The sequence below is a fragment of the Oryctolagus cuniculus genome, chromosome 17 (genome assembly GCF_051225735.1).
Source record: "Oryctolagus cuniculus isolate XC-2025 breed Fujian yellow rabbit chromosome 17, ASM5122573v1, whole genome shotgun sequence".
NCBI lineage: Eukaryota > Metazoa > Chordata > Mammalia > Lagomorpha > Leporidae > Oryctolagus > Oryctolagus cuniculus.
In genome coordinates this window covers 51,991,882-52,011,092 of record NC_142883.1, presented here as the reverse complement: position 1 = coordinate 52,011,092, position 19,211 = coordinate 51,991,882, and the positions used below count along the sequence as shown (strand labels likewise).

Here is a 19,211-nt window from a genome sequence, read left to right as displayed (position 1 = left end):
ACGTTTTTCCAAAAAAATCCAGGCAGGCTTTTTTTTTGGGGGGGGTACCTGAACCCCAGCTGAGGCTATAAGCTATAAAGTAAAGCAAGTCTATTCAGTTAGAAGCTCTGGGGTGTACATGGTCTTAGCCCAAGAAGCCCTCCCCTCCTTGGCCTGTCTGACCTGTAGGGGGAAGGGAAGGGACTTATTGCTGAATTGGGGTCTCCTCACTGAGGGGGGACACTCAAGGCTTCTGTCCTTTCTTTCTAGAACAAACTTACTTTTGTCCTCTCTTCCTGGACCCATTACCGTAAAGACCTCAGCTTTAAAGGGGACCTAGAAGGAATTCCTGCTGAGGTAGCTAAGTGTTCGTGGCCCCCCCGGCGCAGACCCAGGTTCAGTCGTGCCAGGGTTTTGGTCCCTTCTCCACCCCCGTTTCCCTACTAGGAGCCAGGAACCCTTCCACAATCCTCTGTTTCTGTGGCAGGACCCCCAGCTGCATTGCAGGGACTAGAAACTGCATGTAAAAATAAGGTTAGCATCCTATATGGAAGAACAAGCTTTTTAGAAAATTGTCCAGGGAAAAGAAGCAGTGGCTCTCGATTCATCCAGAACTTAATTCTTTATGAATCATAGCTGGGTCCTTTCCAGGGCTCATCTCTAATATGTATCACTAGGGGGTGGGGGTGGGGGTCTGGAACTTACTCTAGGCTAGAGCAATAGTATGGCTATATAGGCCCCAGTTCCATGCCGGAGAGAAGGGCTGAGTCAGGGTCCATGTCCTAGAGCTGAGAGTCAGGAGAAAGTATGGCTCCATAAAGGTCTAGAACACCATGCTCTAGAATTGGGTATCTCTGGGATAAGAAGGTTAAACCTGTGGAGATCTGAGGTTGGTCCTGGTTGGGGCCAAGGCCAACAGCGACACAGGGCTCCATTCCGGCCTCTCTGTCCTTGGAAGTCAGGGTCCATCTGGGTCAAGGATAGAAGCCTGAGGGAACCAGAACGGAGCCTGGCGGCACGCCTGGGTTCCAGCACAAAGCCCTGGTGCAGAAGTGGCCCTGGCTGGGGGTGTCCGATGCTCCAGAGTCTGTCCAGACCAAGGCAGAAGGTAGCGAAGGGACAGAAGGAAACGAATCCTGACTCCAGTGGACCTATACATCTATGGCTCAGTGGCAATGAAAGGGACACGGGGCTCCAGGCACCGGCTGAGCCAGGGCTCTGTCAGCTTCGGAAGCCCCAGTGCCATCTCAGGAAAAGGCTTTGGTGGGGGGAGGAGGGAGTGTGGAAAGAAAGTAGCAATCAGCCAGGCCCATATTCAGGCATCCCCTCTCTCCGACCCCCTCCCGGGCCCCTCGGGTCTAAGGGTCCCAGCAGCCCCGGAAGTCCCAGCCAGCCCCTAGGGCTCCCTCAGGGTAGAGCACCTGGTGGGACCTGGCTGCCTAGGGCATATGTGTGGCGGCAGGGCTGGGTGGGGAGCAGGGCTGGGAGACAGGCTTGGCGGTGGCTGGCTCCCTGAGAGTGCAGGGAGTCTGGAATCCAGGAACTACCTTCAGGGTGCAGGGGGACTGGATGGGGACGTCTCAGGGACACTGTGGAGAGAAGGCTCCCGGTACATGGCCACTGAAAGGGGACAGAGAGGAGCAGAGAAGGGGAGTTAGGCACAGAGAGACCCAGCAGGACCAGTGCTCTGACAGGGCTTCCTACCCCTACCTGCTCCCTTAGACCCAGCCCAAAGGAGGAGAGTCCCCCAAACCATCAAAGGCTAAAGGCCCCCTTAACGCTTGCAGCCGAAGCCCTCCCTAGGTACCCACACCCTCCCACGTGGCCCACCTTGTCTCGGGTGCATACCCACCCTCCAGGAGCTTGGGCACAAAGTGGGCAGCGGCCTTCGTCTTCTTCACTCGGTTTCCCTTCATGACCCGGCCCTCCTTGTCCAGGCCTAGGTACCAGGCCCGGCCAGAACGCCGCTGGCGGTAGAGAGCAGAGGCATACAGGACGTAGTAGTTCTCAAAGACACACTCCTTAAAGCGACACTCGGCTGTGAAATGCGGCTGTGGAGACAGGCCCAGAGAGGCACACACAGAGAAACAAAACGACACATCACTGGGCAGAAGGAAGCCCTTGAATAGAAGAGTCCAAGATATAATCCAGTGCATTCCAGGGAAAGGAAGGGCAACTCCTGGGTCCATGCAGAAACTGCTATAGGGAGGCTAAGGAATAGCCTGGTAGGCCCCTGGGAGTTAAAAAAGAAAGAAAGAAAACTAGACTTAGGGGGCCGGCATTTGGCCTGGTGCTCAAAATGCCACTCGGGACATCGGCATCTCACACAGGCATTGATGTGCCTGGTTCAGGTCCTGGCTCTTCTGTTTCCGATCCAGCTTCCTGCCAATTCACGCCCTGAGAGACAGCAGATGATGGTTCACATACTCAGGTCCTTGCCACCCTGTGGGAGACCCGGATTGAGTTCCAGGTTTCTGACTTCAGCCTGGCCCAGCCCTGGCTGCTGTAGGCATTTGGAGAATGAATGAACTAGCAGATGGAAGATCTTTCTGTGTCTGTCTTGTCTGTCTCTCTCTCTCCCCCACCCCACTCCATCTCTTAAAAAAAAAAAAAGTGAAAATAAATCATTTAAAATAAATAATTTAATAAAAAATTTGAAAGAACTAGACTTCTGGAGGTCATGCAATAATATCCTCCCCCCCTTTTTTAAAAAGATTTATTTATTTATTTGATAGACAGAGTGACAGAGAGGGAGAGACACAGAGAGAAAGCTCTTCCATCCACTGGTTCACCCCCTAACTGGCCCCAAAAGCTGAGCCTGGGCCAAGCTGAAGTCAGGAGCCTGGAACTCCATGCAGCTCTCCCACATAGGTAGCAGGGGCCCAAGTACCTGGGTCATTCTCTTGCTGTCTTCCCAGGTACACCAGCGGGGAGCTGAATTGGAGGTAGAGCTGTGGGGATTCAAAGTGGCACCTGCTGGGGATGCGGGTGTCCTAACCTGCTGTACCACAATGCCATCCCCAATCTCCTCCCCATACCCGGTCCTGAAAGCCTCTGGGGAAGTGAGTAATAACAAAGTCTGGAGGAGGAATGATGAGAAGTGGGGGCCCTAAAGGACGGAACACATGAGACACTCACGAGCCGGGGAGTATTTGGGGGGGCTGTGTGAACAGCGGGGGTTCGGACAGCCCCTACAGGAGGTGCTCTGGGATGGACAGTGGTGACAGCAGCCAAAGTTGGAGGGCGAGGGACTCGCGCTGCAAAAACCCCACCAGACCATGTCTGTAGTTGAGTATGATGACAGGTGGGGGAGTGCCTGGTACCCCAGGCCCCTCAGCCTCAGTGTCTCACCGAGCTGTAGAGCAGCCCCTCGGCGTTCATGGCCATGTAGTGACCCAGCTTGGCACTCTGGATGGTGACCACGCGGAGCCCCACGGGGATCAGGTTGAAGTGGGCTGGGAGTGGAGAGAGGAGACATGAATACCCAGGCCTCTCACTGCACCTGAGCTGCCCCAGCACACACCCCCTCCCCCAATCCATGGCAGAGAGCCTGCAAGCCACAGAAGCTGAAGAGGGGCCACAACTGCCACCTCCTGCCCGCATGCTCCCCCCCCCGCCCCCAGCTGGCTCCCCCCTCACTGAAGGAGCTGGTGTCCTCTGGGGCACCCTGGATGCTTCCGTCGGGATTCGCCTGGAGGTAGAAACCCTGGCGGCAGAACAGCTTGGTGACGATGCCTTTGAGCTGAGGCTCTGGAGAGAGAGAGAGAGGAGAGAGAGAGAGACATTCATCTTTGGAAACGACATCTCTGTTCCCAGAAACACTGCTACACTTGGCAGGGTCAGGAGAAGGAAACGCAAGGGAGCAGAGGAAGGGGGTCCCGCGGCCCCAGCTTTCTTATCCTGCCAGCCAACTCTAGCCCACCTCTCCTTGACTGCTGGGGAAGCCGGGGTGTGGGCCCCTCTGTTTCCTCTAACCTCGCACTTTCCGTTTAATTTATTGAAATTTATTTAAATGGCTTAATTCCTACTGTACAGCTCAACCGGAGGGGGAGGGGAGATGGAGGAGGAGGGGAAGAGAAGCATCCAAAGGCAGGGGACAGAGGGAGGCAGGCAGCTACTGGAGGGGCAGTGTTTGCCAATGTGGGGGGAAGGGGGCCGGTGACCACAGGGTAGGGGCTCCCCCTTAGGGGTGGGGGTGGGGCCAGGCCTGACGCTGACTCAGCACCTGCTGCTGCGGCTGCTGCTGGATTGGCGCGGGCCTCCCCTTGGCCAGGCTCCCGCCTGTCTGACACTGACCAATCTGTCTGTCTGTCAGTCTGTCAATCTGCTGGCACCCACAGGAGCCCAGCTCTCCCTGAGGCTCAGCCTCTCCCCTACATTCAAGTAACCCGCATGGGGTGGGGAACATTCCATGCCATATCAAAGAAATGGGGGAAGGGGGCCGCGGAGATGGAGTGGCAGGATGAGTCACGTGTGGACCGTGTCCCTCTCCCAGGGTGGGCTGCGGACCGTACCACTGTGGACGGCAGGTGGCGGGGTGAGGAGGGAGTGAGGGGGCTACTCCCAGGGGAGCTGGAAGCCGGCTGTAGCGGGACTAGAAGGACTCCCTGGCTGTCACACCCGGACGGGGACCACACACTAACCCTCACAACTCTCCTCCTCCCTTGCTTGCTCTCTGCCGACTTCCCTGTTCCCCTTGTAGGTGGTACGACCCCCCCCCCCACAAAGTCTCCGCGCCAGTCTCCGGTGGAGAACTGTGCCTCAGTTCCTCCTGGCAAGGTCCCCCGAGCCAGTGGGACCCGGTTTTGGAGTCGCGCGGGGGGAATGCGGAGGGATGCCCGGTTCCCCTCCTGAAGCTCAGTTCGCGGGAGGAGGGCCCACAGAGGGGCTTGCTGGCGTGGTGGCCGCAAGGACACCGGGGGAGAGCCGGGGAGATTGGCTTCGAGCCAGGCGAGCTAGACCAGGAGGAACCGAGCCAGGGCGTGCTGAAGCGGGAGAACCGGGGCGGGGGCGGGGCGGCCGGAACCGCAGAAACCCTCGGGGTGACCCAGGCGTCCGGAACCCCCCCCCCCCACCGCGCCCCGGCCCCTCCGCTCTGGACGGAAAGAATCGCGAGAACCGGCACGTAGGCGGAGGACGGTGGGGGTGGGGACTCCGGTGCTGGGGGGTGGGGTGGGCCGGAGCTGCAAGGCATCGGGGCGCCAGACTTAGCCCCTTGCCCTCGAAAGCACAGACTCGGGGTGATGGACAAAAGAGAAGGGAAACTGAGGCACGGTCTAGCAGGGACTCTGTGGTCCTGACCCACTCTGGGACTCCCCGCCCCCTCGCCGGGCCCCATTCTAAGGAGTCCCTGGCCTCAACCTCCCAGGCTCGGAGACCCCCGCCCCAGCCGCACTCACCCGGGCCGCGGTCCGGCCGCGTGGGCCGCCCTCCGCACAGTCGCACCTTGGACAGCAGGATGAGGAGCTGCTTCTGGCAGAGGGACTTGGTGCCGCGGGGACACACACGCCGCTGCGCCGACACCGGCCGGCTGCCCCCGGGCTCACGGACCTCCCGCTTCTGCCTGATCAGGCTACTGGCCAGCGCCGCCATGGCGCCCCAGGAGGAGACACCCCCAAACCAGCGCGCTCACCAGGGCATGCTCTCCACTCCCTGGCCCCAGCTCACCGCCCCACCCACAGGACCTGAGGCAAGCCCCAGTCCTCGCTGTGGCCGCCAGCACCCACCCTTGGGCCCTATCCTGGCTCCACCTGATCCCGCCGCCTATGCACTCCTTGGTTTCCCTCACCTGGAATGTTGCCCCTAACTGAAAATCCTCCTCTTCACTCCTCTCTGGTGTGTGTCTCCACGCCCTGGGTTCCAAAGCCAAGATCTCCCAAGAGGAGGCTCCAGTTTTCCCTCTCCCCCCTGCTTTGGAGCCCACACTCCTGCCAGATCTACTCTGATAATCTGAAAGGTGTGGGTCCCAGCTTCGGGGCCATCAACTCGTCCCAGCCCCACAGGACAACTCTCAATGTCAGAGAGGAACCCAACGCTGGTGCTCCCTCCTTTGCTACCTTCTCAATGGAGATGATTTCCTACTTTTTTTTTCCCACTGAAATCCCCCCCCCAAAATATATCTGGGAGAACACAGGCTGTCCGGATTCAGCGAGGAGCAGGTCCCAGATCCCCTGGGTGGACACTGCCTTTCTTCTCCATCACTCCCATTTCTAATAGCACAGGGCTCCAGCTGCCCACAGACCCTCTCCTCACCTTGTCACCCTCCACTCCTCTCCAAGTCACCTCCAAATCCGCCCTTCCTAATGGATACCCCAGGTGTGGTAGTTTGGAGGGCCCCCGTCACCTCCGAATGAGCACTTTCTTTTTTCCTGGACTGCCCCTTATGACAGCTTGCGCTGTCTAGATCCCACGCCCTCCCATCCAGTCAGCCCCCCAGAGAGAAGTGCACCCACGTTGCCACCAGTCCCCAAATGTGAAGAGGCCCCCTACAAGTCAGAGCTCATTAGAGCTTCCTGCGACCGCGCTTGCTCGTCCTCCCAGGGACTGCCTACAGCACCCCCTCTTCCTTTCCCCGACGCCCCTCAACCTGTCCTGTCCCGTTGATCCGGGCGGCGGGCGGTGCGGGCTCCGGCTTCAGGCTCCTCCCTCCCTGTCCCCCGCAAGCAGAGCTTCCCCCCACGCCCGGCTAGGCGTCCGGGACCCCTGGGAAGGAGTGAGGGTGTCTCCTCAAAGCGTCCCGGTCCGGCGAAGTCACAGCGCTGGGCCTGGAGGCTGGACCAGGCGCAGCGGCGGCAGCGGCGGCAGCGGCTGTGGGAAGCTGAGGCGGCGGCGGCGGCGAGAGCAGCTCCCCCTCCTCCGAGAGCCAGCCCGGGGGCGGGGCAGGGGGCGGAGACGCCGGGAAAGAGGGGGGCGAAGCCGGGCGGGAGGAACCCAGGGGTTCCTTGGCGGCAGGGAGTGGGGACTGTCCCGCAGGCAGGCAAGGCGAGGCCAGGCCTCCTGCCTCGGGGTTCAGAGGGAGAGGGACAAGGAGGCCTCATTAGCGGAGCTGTGGATTGGGGGAGAGGCTGGGCTTCGCAGAGATGGAATGGCGGCCACGGGGAGAATGAAGAGAGGGACACTAATGCCCGGTCTGGAAGCGAGGGCAGAACTGGAGACATGGGGGTAGGGATGAGACCCAGCCCGGGGCGAAACCTGGCCTCTTTAATCCAACTGATCAGTCCTTGGTCTCCATACCCCAATGCCTTCCGCATTTTGTCAGCAAATACATTCCTCCCATCTGTACGGGCTCCGAAGATAAAAGACTAAAAGAAGTGGGGAGGGCTGGTTGCGGGAGGCTGCATCCGGGAGGGAGAGGTGCTGTCGGCAGATCTGGAGAGTGGCTGGAGCCGCAGGGCCGGCGGGGGCATGAGGACCTGAAGGGAAGCCTACTGCGAACTGGACGGTGGGCACGGGGCGCAGTCTGTCTCCTGGGCGAGGGGTGACCAGTGCCTTCTACGTCGCGATCGCCAGTGGAAAGAAGCGTTTTCCACGCCGGTAGGAGCAGCGTCTTTAATGCGCCCCGCCCCCCACGCCCGCCAAGCCGCCCCCCTTGCGGGCAACCTTGGCTTCTTCCACCGCCGCTCGCAGGGCCTGGACAGGGTCCCCACGGAGCTGGACCAATGCCCCCAGCAGCGCAGGGGAGCCATCCCCAGCGCTGAGCTGTCGGCGGCTCAGAAAATAGTGAGGCAGCTTTCCGGCCTCGAGCGCACGGCCCAGCTCGTCCAGCAGCCCGAGGCAGCAGGCGCCCGCATTTTCCGGCCGCGCCAGGTAGAGCGCGGGCAGCCGCTCGCACGCCCAGTACAGCAGCGTCCGCAGGAGGTAGGGCGCCGCGGCCCGAGTCCCCGCCACCAGCGGGCGCAGCAGCGCCTGGGCCGCCGCGTGCGCCTGCAGCAGCGGCGCCGGTACGCGCGCTTTGAGCGCCAGCTCCTGGCGGGCGAAACAGAGCTGCCATTCGGAGGCGCCCCGTCGCTCGGTGCCGCCACCCGGCACTAGGTAGAAGGAGGCCGACTCGCAGCCCAGTGGACCAGCCCACGAGTGGCTCCGAGCTCCAGAGGGCCAGCCGGCCACGGACACCACGGGGATCAGGTCGAAGAGCAGGAGGCGGCGCGGGGGCCCGGGCGTAGCCAGGAGGACCGTGGTGAAACCGGCGTGGCGAGCTGCGTGCACCAGGCGTGGCGCTCCTGGCACCGGGATTAGGGACTCGGCGACCGCGGCCAGTGTAGCAAAGAACCAGGCGGCCACCTGCGTGGGGCACAGAGTGGGCCACGCCTCCTGAGCCTCCAATGGCTTTGGGACTCCGCTCTGGACGGCTGCCTTGGTGACATCACTATTTAGGTTTTTCAACGGTGCGGGAGAGCCAGTATCAGTGACGTCAGGCTGAGGTGACTCGGGCCCTAAGACGTCACTTGGTGAATCTCCCAAAGACACGTGTGCCTCAGGCTCAGTGAGGTAACCTTGCGGCTGGTACAGCGGGCTTTGCCAGTCCGTGGGACTTCCTTTGTCCTCGGTTTGGTGGACGGAATCCTGCCCTCCTGGCACTGGGGGTCCCAGGCAATCGTGCCAGGCCTCCCGGACTGAGGTCCCGCACACCAGCTCTGGCAGGCGGAGCCAAGCGGAAGAGGATTCCAGGTCCATTTGCAGCTCCTGCCCGGTGCCATCCAGCGAAAACACCGGCACCAGGAGTGTGAAGCCAGCGTCGTAGTGAGGCCCCCGGGCGTAGGGGCCCAGGGGTGCATGCCCTAGATCCAGGGAACCCTCGCGAATTCCACCACGTAGCAGCAGGAGCTCTACCTGGGGAGGAAAGCGGGGGTCTCTGCGGTGGACGAGACCTAAGAGAAGAGAAGGAATCGTGAGGACCTGGCCCAAAGCTGGGGCTGCGAGTGGAAAGGGTGGGAGCTGCGAGTCCCATAGGCAAGGGTTACTCACCAAGCAAAGAGAAGACAAAATCCCTGGCCCGGAGGAGGTCGGCTCCCGGCTTGGGCCCGTTGTTCCAGCTCTCCTGCACACCTAGCTCCTGGATCAGCTGGGTCAGCTCCTGCAGCTGCGCCCCAGAGCAGAAGTCGATGTCCGTGAGCGGCCGGGCTGGGGCGGGGGGCGGCGGGCCCCACCAGGGGGCACTTGCCCAGACCGTGGAAGCCATGCAGCTCTGCCGTCTCGGGTTGGAGGAAACACGGGCAGCCGAGAGCCTACACGGGTGTTTTCCTTTGCTGCCAGAAAGTGGCCTCCGTTCCTCCTCCCTCTTCCCGGAGCCCACCGAGGGTCCCACAGTCCACGAATGGATCTGCAGACGATGGTTTCTTAAGATTTAGTCTTCCAAATAAACAAATACCTCCTCCGTCCGTGCCCTTTTCTCATAGACAGGTCCCCACCCCCGTGAACCAGTTCACCTGACTCAGCAGGTGAAAAGTAGCTGGGGGCCCCTCCTACGGAAGGCAGCCGCCCATCGCCGCCGCCGCCCCTTGTCCACCTCCCCTTACCTCTTTCGGAAGAGGCTTATTGGTCTGCAGATTCCCCCTCAGCGGTAGCCACAAGGGTAGGCAAGAGAAAGGGTAGAACGAGTCAACAGGTGACTTCTTCCTGATGCCCACGTAGCCACGCCCCTCCAGTTAGGCCACGCCCCTTCTGGAGGGTGTTGAGGTTGTTCCGGCTGGGCCCCGCCTCCAGTCAGAGTCCAGCCACTTCTTTCGCTCCGCTGAGATCTCGCGTTACCCTGGGAGTTGTAGTTTGTTTCCCGCGCTACCCGGGCGTTGGAGCCACGCCCCCACTTCCTTTCCCGTTCCGCTGAAGTGGTGCCGGATGGAAGTTGTAGTTTCTGTGGCGATAAACTAGCTTTTTTTTTTTTTTTTTCCAAGCCCGGATCGAACCCACACGAACATGCCTTGGGGTTGGAGTCCAGGGATAAAAAGCTGGATGTTAATGAAAATACCCTAGGGCCTGGGGATACGTAGGGGCGCTTGGCTCCCTTGTATGAGCGGCTGAGCCCATGGTCACTTGGATCCAAGAGGGTTCTTCCATGCGATTATAATTTCACTTTGCAAAGGAGGAGGCTGAAACCTAGAAGGGTCACATCGACTTTTCAAGATCAGAGATGAACCAAGGAAATGTTGGAAAGGGGCTGCCTGGCTGGGCAGGGAGGCGTTAATTTATTTTTTATTTATTTTTAAAGATATTTATTTATTTGACAGGCAGAGAGAGAGAGAGACAGAGAGAAAGGTCTTCCATCCACTGGTTCACTCCCCAAGTGGCCACAACAGCCGGAGCTACGCCGATCCAAAGCCAGGAGCCAGGAGTTTCCTCTTGGTCTCCCATGTGGGTGCAGGAGCCCAAGCACTTGAACCATCTTCTACTTCTTTCCCAGGCCATAAGCAGAGAGTTGCATAGGAAGAGGAGCAGCTGGGACTAGGGCCAGCGCCCATATAGGATGCTGGTGCTGCAGGCAGAGCTTAGCCCACTATACCACAGTGTTGGCCACACGGCATCTTTTTAAAAAGGATTTATTTATTTATTTGAAAGAGTTACAGAGAGGGAGGGAGACATAGAGAGAGAGAGAGAGAGAGAGAGAGAGAGAGAGATCTTCCATCCACTGGTTCACTCCCCCAGATGGTCACAAGGGCCGGGGCTGGGCCAGGCTGAAGCCAGGAGCCAGGAGCTTCTTCCCAGTCTCCCACGTGGGCGGCAGGAGCCCAAGCACTTGGGCCATCTTCAGCTGCTTTTCCCAAGCCAATAGCAGGGAGCTGGATCGGAAGTGGAGCAGCCAGGATGTGAACCAGCGCCCATATGGGATGCCGGTGTGCAGGGCAGCGGCTTTACCCACTACGCCACAACACTGACCCCTGGGGGGCTTCTTCTTGGAATCATTGGTGGTAGTTTGAGGCAAGGACACACAGATGGTGATGCAAGAATGGACATCTGGGTCTTGGAAGACACAAATGAATGATGCCCACCTCAGATGCATGATTTGTGGCAGGGATAATACTTTAGGATTTTAAAAAAAAGTTTATTTATTTATTTGAAATTCAAAGTTACACAGAGACAGAGAGAGAAGAGAGAGATCTTCTATCTGCTGGTTCACTCCCCAACTGGCTGCAACGGCTGGAGCCAGGAGTTTCTTCTGGGTCTCCCACGTGGGTGCAGGAGCCCAAGGACTTGGGCCAACTTCTACTGCTTTCGCAGGCCATAGCAGAGAGCTGGACCGGAAGTGGAGCAGCCAGGACTCGAACCAGTGCCCAAATGAAATGCTGGCACTGCAGGCGGCGGCTTTACCTGCTACGCCACAGCACTGGTTCTGACACTTTAGGATTTTGCAGCACAGATGTGAACGTGCAAGAGTCACCTGGACTGAAGATCAAGTTCAGAGCAAACTCCTGGCTGAGCAAAGGAAAATGATCCAGGGCAGGAAGTTACTGAAATTCCTTTTCATGGCAAAACCCCAGTTATTAGGGTCGGGAATAAAGAGCCACAGTGCAGCTTAAACTCAGGCTGGAACCGATCCCAAGCCCCTCACCCCTGGTGCCTTTGCTGTTCATATCTCTTTGTTGGGGTTCCTCTGTAAAGATGAACTCATTAAGGGGGTGAAACAGGGGTAAGCGACCTTGAATCACTTCCAGGCCAGCTCTCTGCTGTGGCCCGGGAGTGCAGTGGAGGATGGCCCAAGTGCTTGGGCCCTGCACCCACATGGGAGACCAGGAGGAAGCACCTGGCTCCTGGCTTTGGATCGGCGCAGTGCGCCGGCCGCAGCGCGCCGACCGCGGTGGCCATTGAGGGGTGAACCAACGGCAAAGGAAGACCTTTCTCTCTGTCTCTCTCTCTCTCACTGTCCACTCTGCCTGTCAAAAAAAAAAAAAAAATCACTTAACATAGCTATCTTCTCAATGCTAATCTCTATTCCTTTTTTTTTTTCCATTAATGTATTTGAAAGGCAGCGTTACAGAGAGAGAGAGAGAGATCTTCCATTCAGTTTACTCTCCAAATGCCCACAACAGCTAGGGCTAGGCCAGGATGAAGCCAGGAGCTTCTTCTGGGTCTCCCACATGGTTGCAGGGACCTGAGTGCATTAGCAGGGAGCTGGATGGGAAGCAGAGCAGCTGGGCCTCAACTGGCACCATATAGGATGCTGGTGTCTCAGGCAGCGCCTTTACAAGCTACACCACAATGCTAGCCCCTTAGTTAATTTATTTGAAGGCAGGCCGGCGCCGCAGCTCGCTAGGCTAATCCTCCACCTAGCGGCGCCGGCACACCGGGTTCTAGTCCCGGTCAGAGCGCCGGATTCTGTCCCGGTTGCCCCTCTTTCAGGCCAGCTCTCTGCTGTGGCCAGGGAGTGCAGTGGAGGATGGCCCAAGTGCTTGGGCCCTGCACCCCATGGGAGACCAGGAGAAGCACCTGGCTCCTGCCATCGGATCAGCGTGGTGTGCTGGCCGCGGCGGCCATTGGAGGGTGAACCAACGGCAAAGGAAGACCTTTCTCTCTGTCTCTCTCTCTCACTGTCCACTCTCAAAAATAATAATAATTTATTTGAAGGCAGAGAGAGAGAGAGATATCTTCCATTTACTGGTTCACTCCTTTTTTTTTTTTTTTTTTTTTTTTTTGACAGGCAGAGTGGACAGTGAGAGAGAGACAGAGAGAAAGGTCTTCCTTTGCTGTTGGTTCACCCTCCAATGGCCGCCGCTGCCGGAGCGCTGCGGCCAACGCACAGCGCTGATCCGATGGCAGGAGCCAGGTGCTTCTCCTGGTCTCCCATGGGGTGCAGGGCCCAAGCACTTGGGCCATCCTCCACTGCACTCCCTGGCCACAGCAGAGAGCTGGCCTGGAAGAGGGGCAACCGGGACAGAATCCGGCACCTGGACCGGGACTAGAACCCGGTGTGCCGGCGCCGCAAGGCGGAGGATTAGCCCAGTGAGCCACGGCGCCGGCCACTGGTTCACTCTTCAAATGTTGCAATGGCCCAGGCTAGGCCAAGCAGAAGCCAGGAGTCTAGAACTTCATCTGAATTTCCCACATGGGTGGCAGGGGCCTGGGCACTTCCGCTGCTTTCACATGGAGCAGGATTGGAAGTGGAGCAGTTGGAACTTGAACAGGCACCCATGTGGATGCTGGCATTGCAGGCAGCAGCTTAATCTGCTGTACCACAACACGAACCTCACTAGCTTCTATTTTTTTTTTTTTTTTTGAGATTTAATTATGTGAAAGGCAGAGTTACAGAGAGGCAGAGGGGGAGAGAGAGAGAGAGAGAGAGAGAGAGAGAGAATCTTCCATCTGCTGAATGACCACAATGGCTGGAACTGGACCAATCCAAAGCCAGGAGCCAGGAGCTTCCTCTGGGTCTCCCATGCAGGTGCAGGGGCCCAAGGACTTGGGCCATCTTCCACTGCTTTCCCAGGTCATAGCAGAGGGCTGGATTGGAAGTGGAGCAGCTGGGACTCAAACTGGCATCTATGTGGGATGCCAGCACTGCAGGCATCAGCCTTACCCACTATGCCACAGCGCCAACCCCTAGCCTCTATTTTGAGAACTTTTGCAGGAACTCACAGACCCTGATCAAAGACTCTAGCACCTAATCCACCCTTTTGCCTGGACAGACTTGAGCCCACCAAAGGAAGCATGCTGGCCCCATCACTGACCAATCAGAGGAAGACTATGTGCCCTGTGGACCAACCAGAGGCCTGCGCACGAGGTGATCATGCAGTGCTCATGCCTAATCTTGAACCCTACTATTTTACTCCCTTGGGGAGTCCAGGGATTACGCATTAGCTGCCTGACTCCTTGCCCTGTGCTTTGCAATAACACTGTTTTCACCACTACCTCAGTGTCAGCGATTGGTTTGCTGACCATCGGGAGAGCAAACCCAGTTTTACGACCCTATAGCCACTTCTCCAATCAGTTTTGGGGGTGTTTGATGGTGGAGCCAGGAGCCAGGAGCACAGGAAAAAAAGATAGGAAGCCAGGAGCAGACTCACAGCCCCATCCAGCCCGGGCCAGGATTGCGTATGCTCCTTCTGCCCATGTTCTGTCTCCAGGGTGGAAGAGGCCTAAGACTATGGACAAGAGAATCACACAGGGATGCCGAGAGCAATTAGAGGGCGGTCAAGGAGTCTCCCGAAATCCGAAGCTCTGTATGGGAAACCCAGACCTCAGGGGTTCCACTCTAACAAAGAGAGCTCAGTACCCTCAACAACCAGAGGACTGGGTGCACCACAACGGCCAAGAATGGGAAGGCAGCTTTCTATACATCTGGTTGTACAGAGAGGCCAAGGTCAGAACTGGAGTCCGGGTTCTTGCTCACAGTATGGGGTCACCAGGCATCAGCTCCCCCCCCACACCTCCCGTCCTCCCCAGGGAACCACCCTAACAAGAACTATGATCCTTGGGCTCTGTGGGAACTTAAAAATGTTAAAGATGGGTGGCAAGAGAAAATTCTCTAAAGCAGTCCTCTCCAACAGACCAGAGTTTTCTGTGATGATAGGACTGTCCTGAATGAAACAGTGGTGTCCAACACAATAGACACAAGCACTTGAAATGCAGATCCTGAGACTGAGGCACAGAGATTTATTTTTTAAAATTAAAATTTTAACTTAGTTTTCTTATCATTGAAAGGTAGGCACACAGAGCTCCCATCTGCTGGTTCACTTCCCAAATGCCAGCAGCAGCCAAGGGCTTGACCAGGCCAAAGCCAGGACCCAGAACCCGGTCAGGCCTTCCGCAAGGGTGGCAGGGACTCACCACTGGAGCCATCCCCTGTGCCTCCCAGGGTCCACATTAGCAGGAAACTGGAATGGACGGCAGAGCTGGGACTCAAACCCAGAAAGTCTGGTAAGGGAGGCAGGCATCCCGAGCGACGGTTTTATTGCTGCACCAAACATTACCCCTTGAGTTTTAAATGTTATTTTATTTGAATTTATTTTTCAATAAGCACATATGGCTGGTGGTCACTGAGTTGGACAGTGCAGCTCTAGGACCTTGAGGATGATGGGCTTAGCTAGGAAGCCTGGAGGAGGGACCGCCCTCCTCAGGCACTGTGGGTCGCCAGTGTGACGGCTGGGGCTGGGGCAGGTGTCATCAACCAAACAAAGAACACTTCTCTCGCATCTTTATTCCTGATGCACTTTGGACCCCTCTTTGTCCAAGGTCCTCATCACATTCTGATATCCCCACTCCCTGATGGTCTCCCCTGAGTTGCTGGGTGCCTCTTGGCGAAGGCGCCTGGGAGACAGAGCTTCACACTTGTCCCTGCCCACTGCTAACTGTCTCTGGCGGGCATCAAAGACCACATGTCCTGCCCGGGGACCTGGTCCAGGGCAGTGGGACTTCCAGTTGATTTTGGGAGGCATAGACATCTGGCGGTAGTTCTGGCAGGCTGAAGGAACTGTGTCCACAGGGCGGTATACCCAGTCTTGGCTGCCTACCCGCCGGGAGGATGGCTGAAGTTCAATTAGTACGGGCACTTCTGAGAAGGTTTGCATGTCAGTAGAGACCAGCTGGGCTTTGGAAGGACAAGGGGTTTGGTTGATGGGAACAGACGTCCAGGATATGTGTTGCTCTGCATTCTCCTGGGGCACCTTCTCGGGTCTACATGACTTCCTCGTTGGGAGTGTTGGCTTTGGGGTCAGATGTGCATCCAAGACTTGGACAGACTCAGCACCTAGAGCAACTCTTGGGTTCTTGTGGAGGCAAGGATCTGGGTTAAGGCTCAAATCCTTGTGGAGGCCAGAATTCTGGGTAAAGTCTGGAATCTGGGAGATTACAGGGTCTTGGGTAAGGGCTGGGGCCTTCTGGGGACCAGGCTCTTGATTAATTCCTGGGTACTTGTGGAGGTTAGGGTCTTGGCTGTGTTCTGGGCTCCTGTAAATTCCGGGATCTTGGGCAAGGTTAAATCTTCTGTCAACTTCAGTGACTTGTGTAAGACCCGGATTCTGACGGAGTCCTGAATCTTCCGAAAGGCCTGGGTCCCTTCGGACTCCAGGATCTTGGGTAACACCTGGATTCTTATAGTCTCCCGAGTCTGGGCCCTTTGGGAGGCCAGAGGTTTGGACAAGGCCTGGACTCTTGAGGAGACCAGATTCCTGGGGAAGGCCCGAGGATTTGTTGACTTCAGGGTCTTGGGCAAGATATGGACTCTTCTGTGGTCCAGACTCTTGAGTGAGGCCCAGGCTCCTGTAGACTTCTGGATTTTGGACGTTGCCTGTATTCTGATAACCTCCAGAAACTTGAGAAGTGTCTGGGACCTTCTGGAGGTCAGTTGCTTGGGAGAGATCTTGACTTTTGCAGACTATCACGTCTCGGTTTAGTTCATGATTCCTATAGAGGCCGGCGTCTTGCACAAAGCCTGCACTCTGAAGGTCAGAAGTTTGGGTAAATGGTTGATTCTTATGGAGGCCAGAGGGTTGGGTGAGACACGGGTTCCTAAAGACACCGGCATCTTGAGTAGGACCTACGTTGTTCTGGGGGCCAGGATATTGGACAGTTCCTGGATTCTTATGTAGTCTCGTGTCTTGGGAAGGGCTTGGATTATTGCAGAGGTAAGGGTCTTGAGAAAGGCCTGGGAACTTGGGGAGGCCTGGATCTGGAGCAAGACTCAGACTCTTGTGGAGGCCTGGATTTTGGGTAAGGCTTGGCTTCCTGGGAACTCTGGAGTCCTTGGAAGGGCTTGAGGTCAATTGGTGGCCAGGGTCTTGGATGAGGCCGAGACCCTCATGAAGCTCAGGTTGTTGGGGTTGGACGAGGGGTTGAGAAGTGGTGGAGAACAGAGGAGGGATGGGGAATTGGCAAGGTGGGATAGACTGAGGCAGCTTGGAGGCCGAGAAAAGGGTGTGGGTTTGAATTAAGGTGGAGGGCTTCTGATGGTTGGTTGCGACCACGTAGGTTCTGGGAGGAACGAGCGGCAAGGAGAGCGTGCATGGCGGAGGAAGGGCAGACAGTGAGTTCTGTGTAGCAGTGGGAGAGTGGAAGCAAGGTTTAGAGGATGCAGCATCCTGAGAGTAGACCAGGAACTTGGGGTAGACTGGAGCCTGGGAGCTCTTCCTCTCCGAACTGCAAGGTTGGAAGCTGCAGTAAGAGAATTTCTTGGGCTGGGAGAACTTGTCTTTGGCATCGTCGGAGACCTTCCATTCCATATTCCCCAACTCCAGGTAGCCCAGGATAGGTGCTGAAGGAGGCTTGGCACAATCCCCACTGCGTGGCTTTAATGTTTGCTCGGATACCCCCGGACTCACCAGGCCCTGCCCGTCTTGGGACCTGGAGAAGACACTCAAGTCCTTTCTGGGACACCCAGAGTTCTGGGGGGTGTACATATGGAAGATGTTCTGCTTCACTCTGCGGGCATCGTAGACCACGTGGCCAGTGGAGAGGCCGTGGTTGAAGGCAGGCAGGGCAGAGGGAACAGGACTTAGGACAGGAGTGTGGGCGGTGGCAGGGATAGGAGAAGGCACTGAAGTGGTAGTCAGGGCCATGACCAGTGATGGAGCAGAGGCTGGGCCACAGACGGGGACAGGGACTGGTTGTGGAGGAGTGAGGACGGGCATCGTGGCTGGGGCAAGCTTTGGGGGAAGGGCTGAAGCCGAGGCTGGGGCAGCGAGTGGGGTGTGGCTGTAAGTGTGGACTTGTTGAGAATGGGCTGTGGTGCCTTCTGGGGCCTGGGCTGATGTGTGCTCAGGGCCAGGAGCCTGGGAGTCAGTCCAAGCCTGGGCTGAGGTGTGGGCTGGGTCGTGGCCCTGAGAGTGAGCCAAGGCTTTCGCAGGGACCCTGAAGGAGGACTGGACTGAGGTGTGCTCGGGGCTGTGGGCCTGGGAGTGGCTACGCTTAGGACTCTGGTCCGAGGCTGGGGCCTGGGCTGGGATAGGGTCTGCAGTGTTGTGGCCTGGGTCCTGGACCAGAGTAGAGGCTGAGGTGTGGCCCGGGGCCTGGGCTGAGGTAGGGGCTGTGGCCTTTGCTGGGTTAGGGGTTGGGGGCGGGGGTGGGGCTTCGGCAGGGGTGGGGGCCGCAGTGGGCTCAAGGCCCTGGGTCTGGGAGTGGGTTTGCTCAGGGATGTGGGCTGGAGAGTGAGTCTGAGTGTGGCTGGGGGTGTTCGTTGTGAAATGGGAATGGGACTGGGTTGGCGCATGGGCCTTTGTCTTGCTCTCTTGAGGCAAGCGGAGCGGAACCATGTCCACTTTGCTCATCTTCAGGAACAGGGACGATGACACTGGCCTGGAGAGCGAGGCGGCTTGGGCCTTCAAGGCTGAGGCCTGGGGGGCCTCCCCAGCCCCCGCCATCCCCTCCTTCCACGGTGCCCATGGAACCTCTGGAGCCCCAACATGTGCACAGGGAGGCGGCATCCAGAGCCTGGGAACCTTCTCCTCGTTCGTGTCTGGCGTCCAGGAGTCAGGGTGCTCGTGGTGCCCCAGCAGGAAGCTCGTGCGCCCGTGGAAGCGGGAGGAGATTCTGGAGCACAGGGTCTTGGGATCTGTGGCGCAGCGCATGCACACCGGGTGGCTGCCGGTCCCGCTGGGTTGCTTGTCTGCGGGGAGGGGTGAGACGGGACAAAGCCGGGCTCCCTGAGAAACTGAGGGCGAGGATGGGGAGAGAAGAAAGGGGACAGGCCTGCTTCTCCGAGAGCCCGTGCTGGGGTCCACTCACCTTTGGGAAAAAAATGATGGAAAAGAATCCGCAAGGAGTTCTTCAGATGCTTCCAGAGCTGAGGGGAGCAGGGCAGGGTGAGCCCTGAAGTCCAGCCCTTTGCCGCCCACATCCCAGCAGCCCTCCCACCTCAGCCCTGTCCAAACTCCAGAGCTCCCCCCCCCGCTCTGCCCAGACCCCGCCCTGACCAGAGTCACCACATTGATCCCCACGTTGAGCAAGATGAAGCTGCCGAGAATCAGAAGAATTGAGTCTCCTAAGTCCTGGCATTTTCTGGGGTTGGTGCCAGAACACACCTGGGCTCCGTGGTGGGCTCGCTCACCCATGGCCTGGGGTCCCAGGACTACCTGGGCCCCCTGGCCCCCACATACTCACTAGGAGCCAGACTCCCCTGGTGGGGGAGGGGCAGAAGGACTGAGTCATAATGGGGCAGGTGGTTGGGGTCACAATGAGGGAGGTGGCGGAAGAGGACGGCTGGTAATCAGCTTTGAGTGTAACCTGAGCCCTGATTGGCAAACAGGGCCTGGGGGCCAGGGCACCCCATCCCCTGGCCCTGAGTCGTTCCCTCCCTGCGGCATAGGTAGTCA

General features: G+C 58.0%; 4 protein-coding genes across 5 annotated transcripts; all 4 read right to left on the bottom strand.

Moving 5' to 3' along the window:
- Window positions 1-28: 28 nt before the first annotated feature.
- FGF11 (fibroblast growth factor 11) lies at window positions 29-6,836 on the bottom strand. Its single transcript, XM_002718803.6, has 5 exons — window positions 5,379-6,836; window positions 3,619-3,729; window positions 3,331-3,434; window positions 1,832-2,030; window positions 29-1,599 (listed from the first exon to the last, which is right to left on the bottom strand). Exons 1-5 carry the CDS (start codon window positions 5,569-5,571, stop codon window positions 1,529-1,531), a joined length of 678 nt encoding a protein of 225 aa, XP_002718849.1. The 5' UTR covers window positions 5,572-6,836; the 3' UTR covers window positions 29-1,528.
- Window positions 6,837-7,429: 593 nt separating this feature from the next.
- On the bottom strand, window positions 7,430-9,630 carry TMEM102 (transmembrane protein 102). 2 transcript variants are annotated; one of them, XM_017348890.4, is made up of 3 exons: window positions 9,495-9,613; window positions 8,944-9,203; window positions 7,430-8,846 (listed from the first exon to the last, which is right to left on the bottom strand). In XM_017348890.4, exons 2-3 carry the CDS (start codon window positions 9,155-9,157, stop codon window positions 7,528-7,530), a joined length of 1,533 nt encoding a protein of 510 aa, XP_017204379.1. In that variant the 5' UTR covers window positions 9,158-9,203; window positions 9,495-9,613; the 3' UTR covers window positions 7,430-7,527. The 2 variants fall into 2 exon arrangements, with proteins under 2 accessions (XP_017204379.1, XP_002718850.1); XM_002718804.6 differs by having other exon boundaries at window positions 7,432-8,846; window positions 8,944-9,298; window positions 9,495-9,630.
- A 5,471-nt stretch (window positions 9,631-15,101) lies between these two features.
- On the bottom strand, window positions 15,102-16,429 carry LOC149121237 (uncharacterized protein SPEM3-like). The gene is made up of 2 exons (XM_089317014.1): window positions 16,343-16,429; window positions 15,102-15,743 (listed from the first exon to the last, which is right to left on the bottom strand). Exons 1-2 carry the CDS (start codon window positions 16,427-16,429, stop codon window positions 15,102-15,104), a joined length of 729 nt encoding a protein of 242 aa, XP_089173140.1.
- Window positions 16,430-16,663: 234 nt separating this feature from the next.
- On the bottom strand, window positions 16,664-18,950 carry LOC103351472 (uncharacterized protein SPEM3). The gene is made up of 5 exons (XM_089317013.1): window positions 18,813-18,950; window positions 18,625-18,682; window positions 18,097-18,505; window positions 17,299-17,394; window positions 16,664-16,799 (listed from the first exon to the last, which is right to left on the bottom strand). The coding sequence occupies exons 1-5, from the start codon at window positions 18,948-18,950 to the stop codon at window positions 16,664-16,666; spliced, it is 837 nt and encodes a 278-aa protein (XP_089173139.1).
- Window positions 18,951-19,211: the final 261 nt, after the last annotated feature.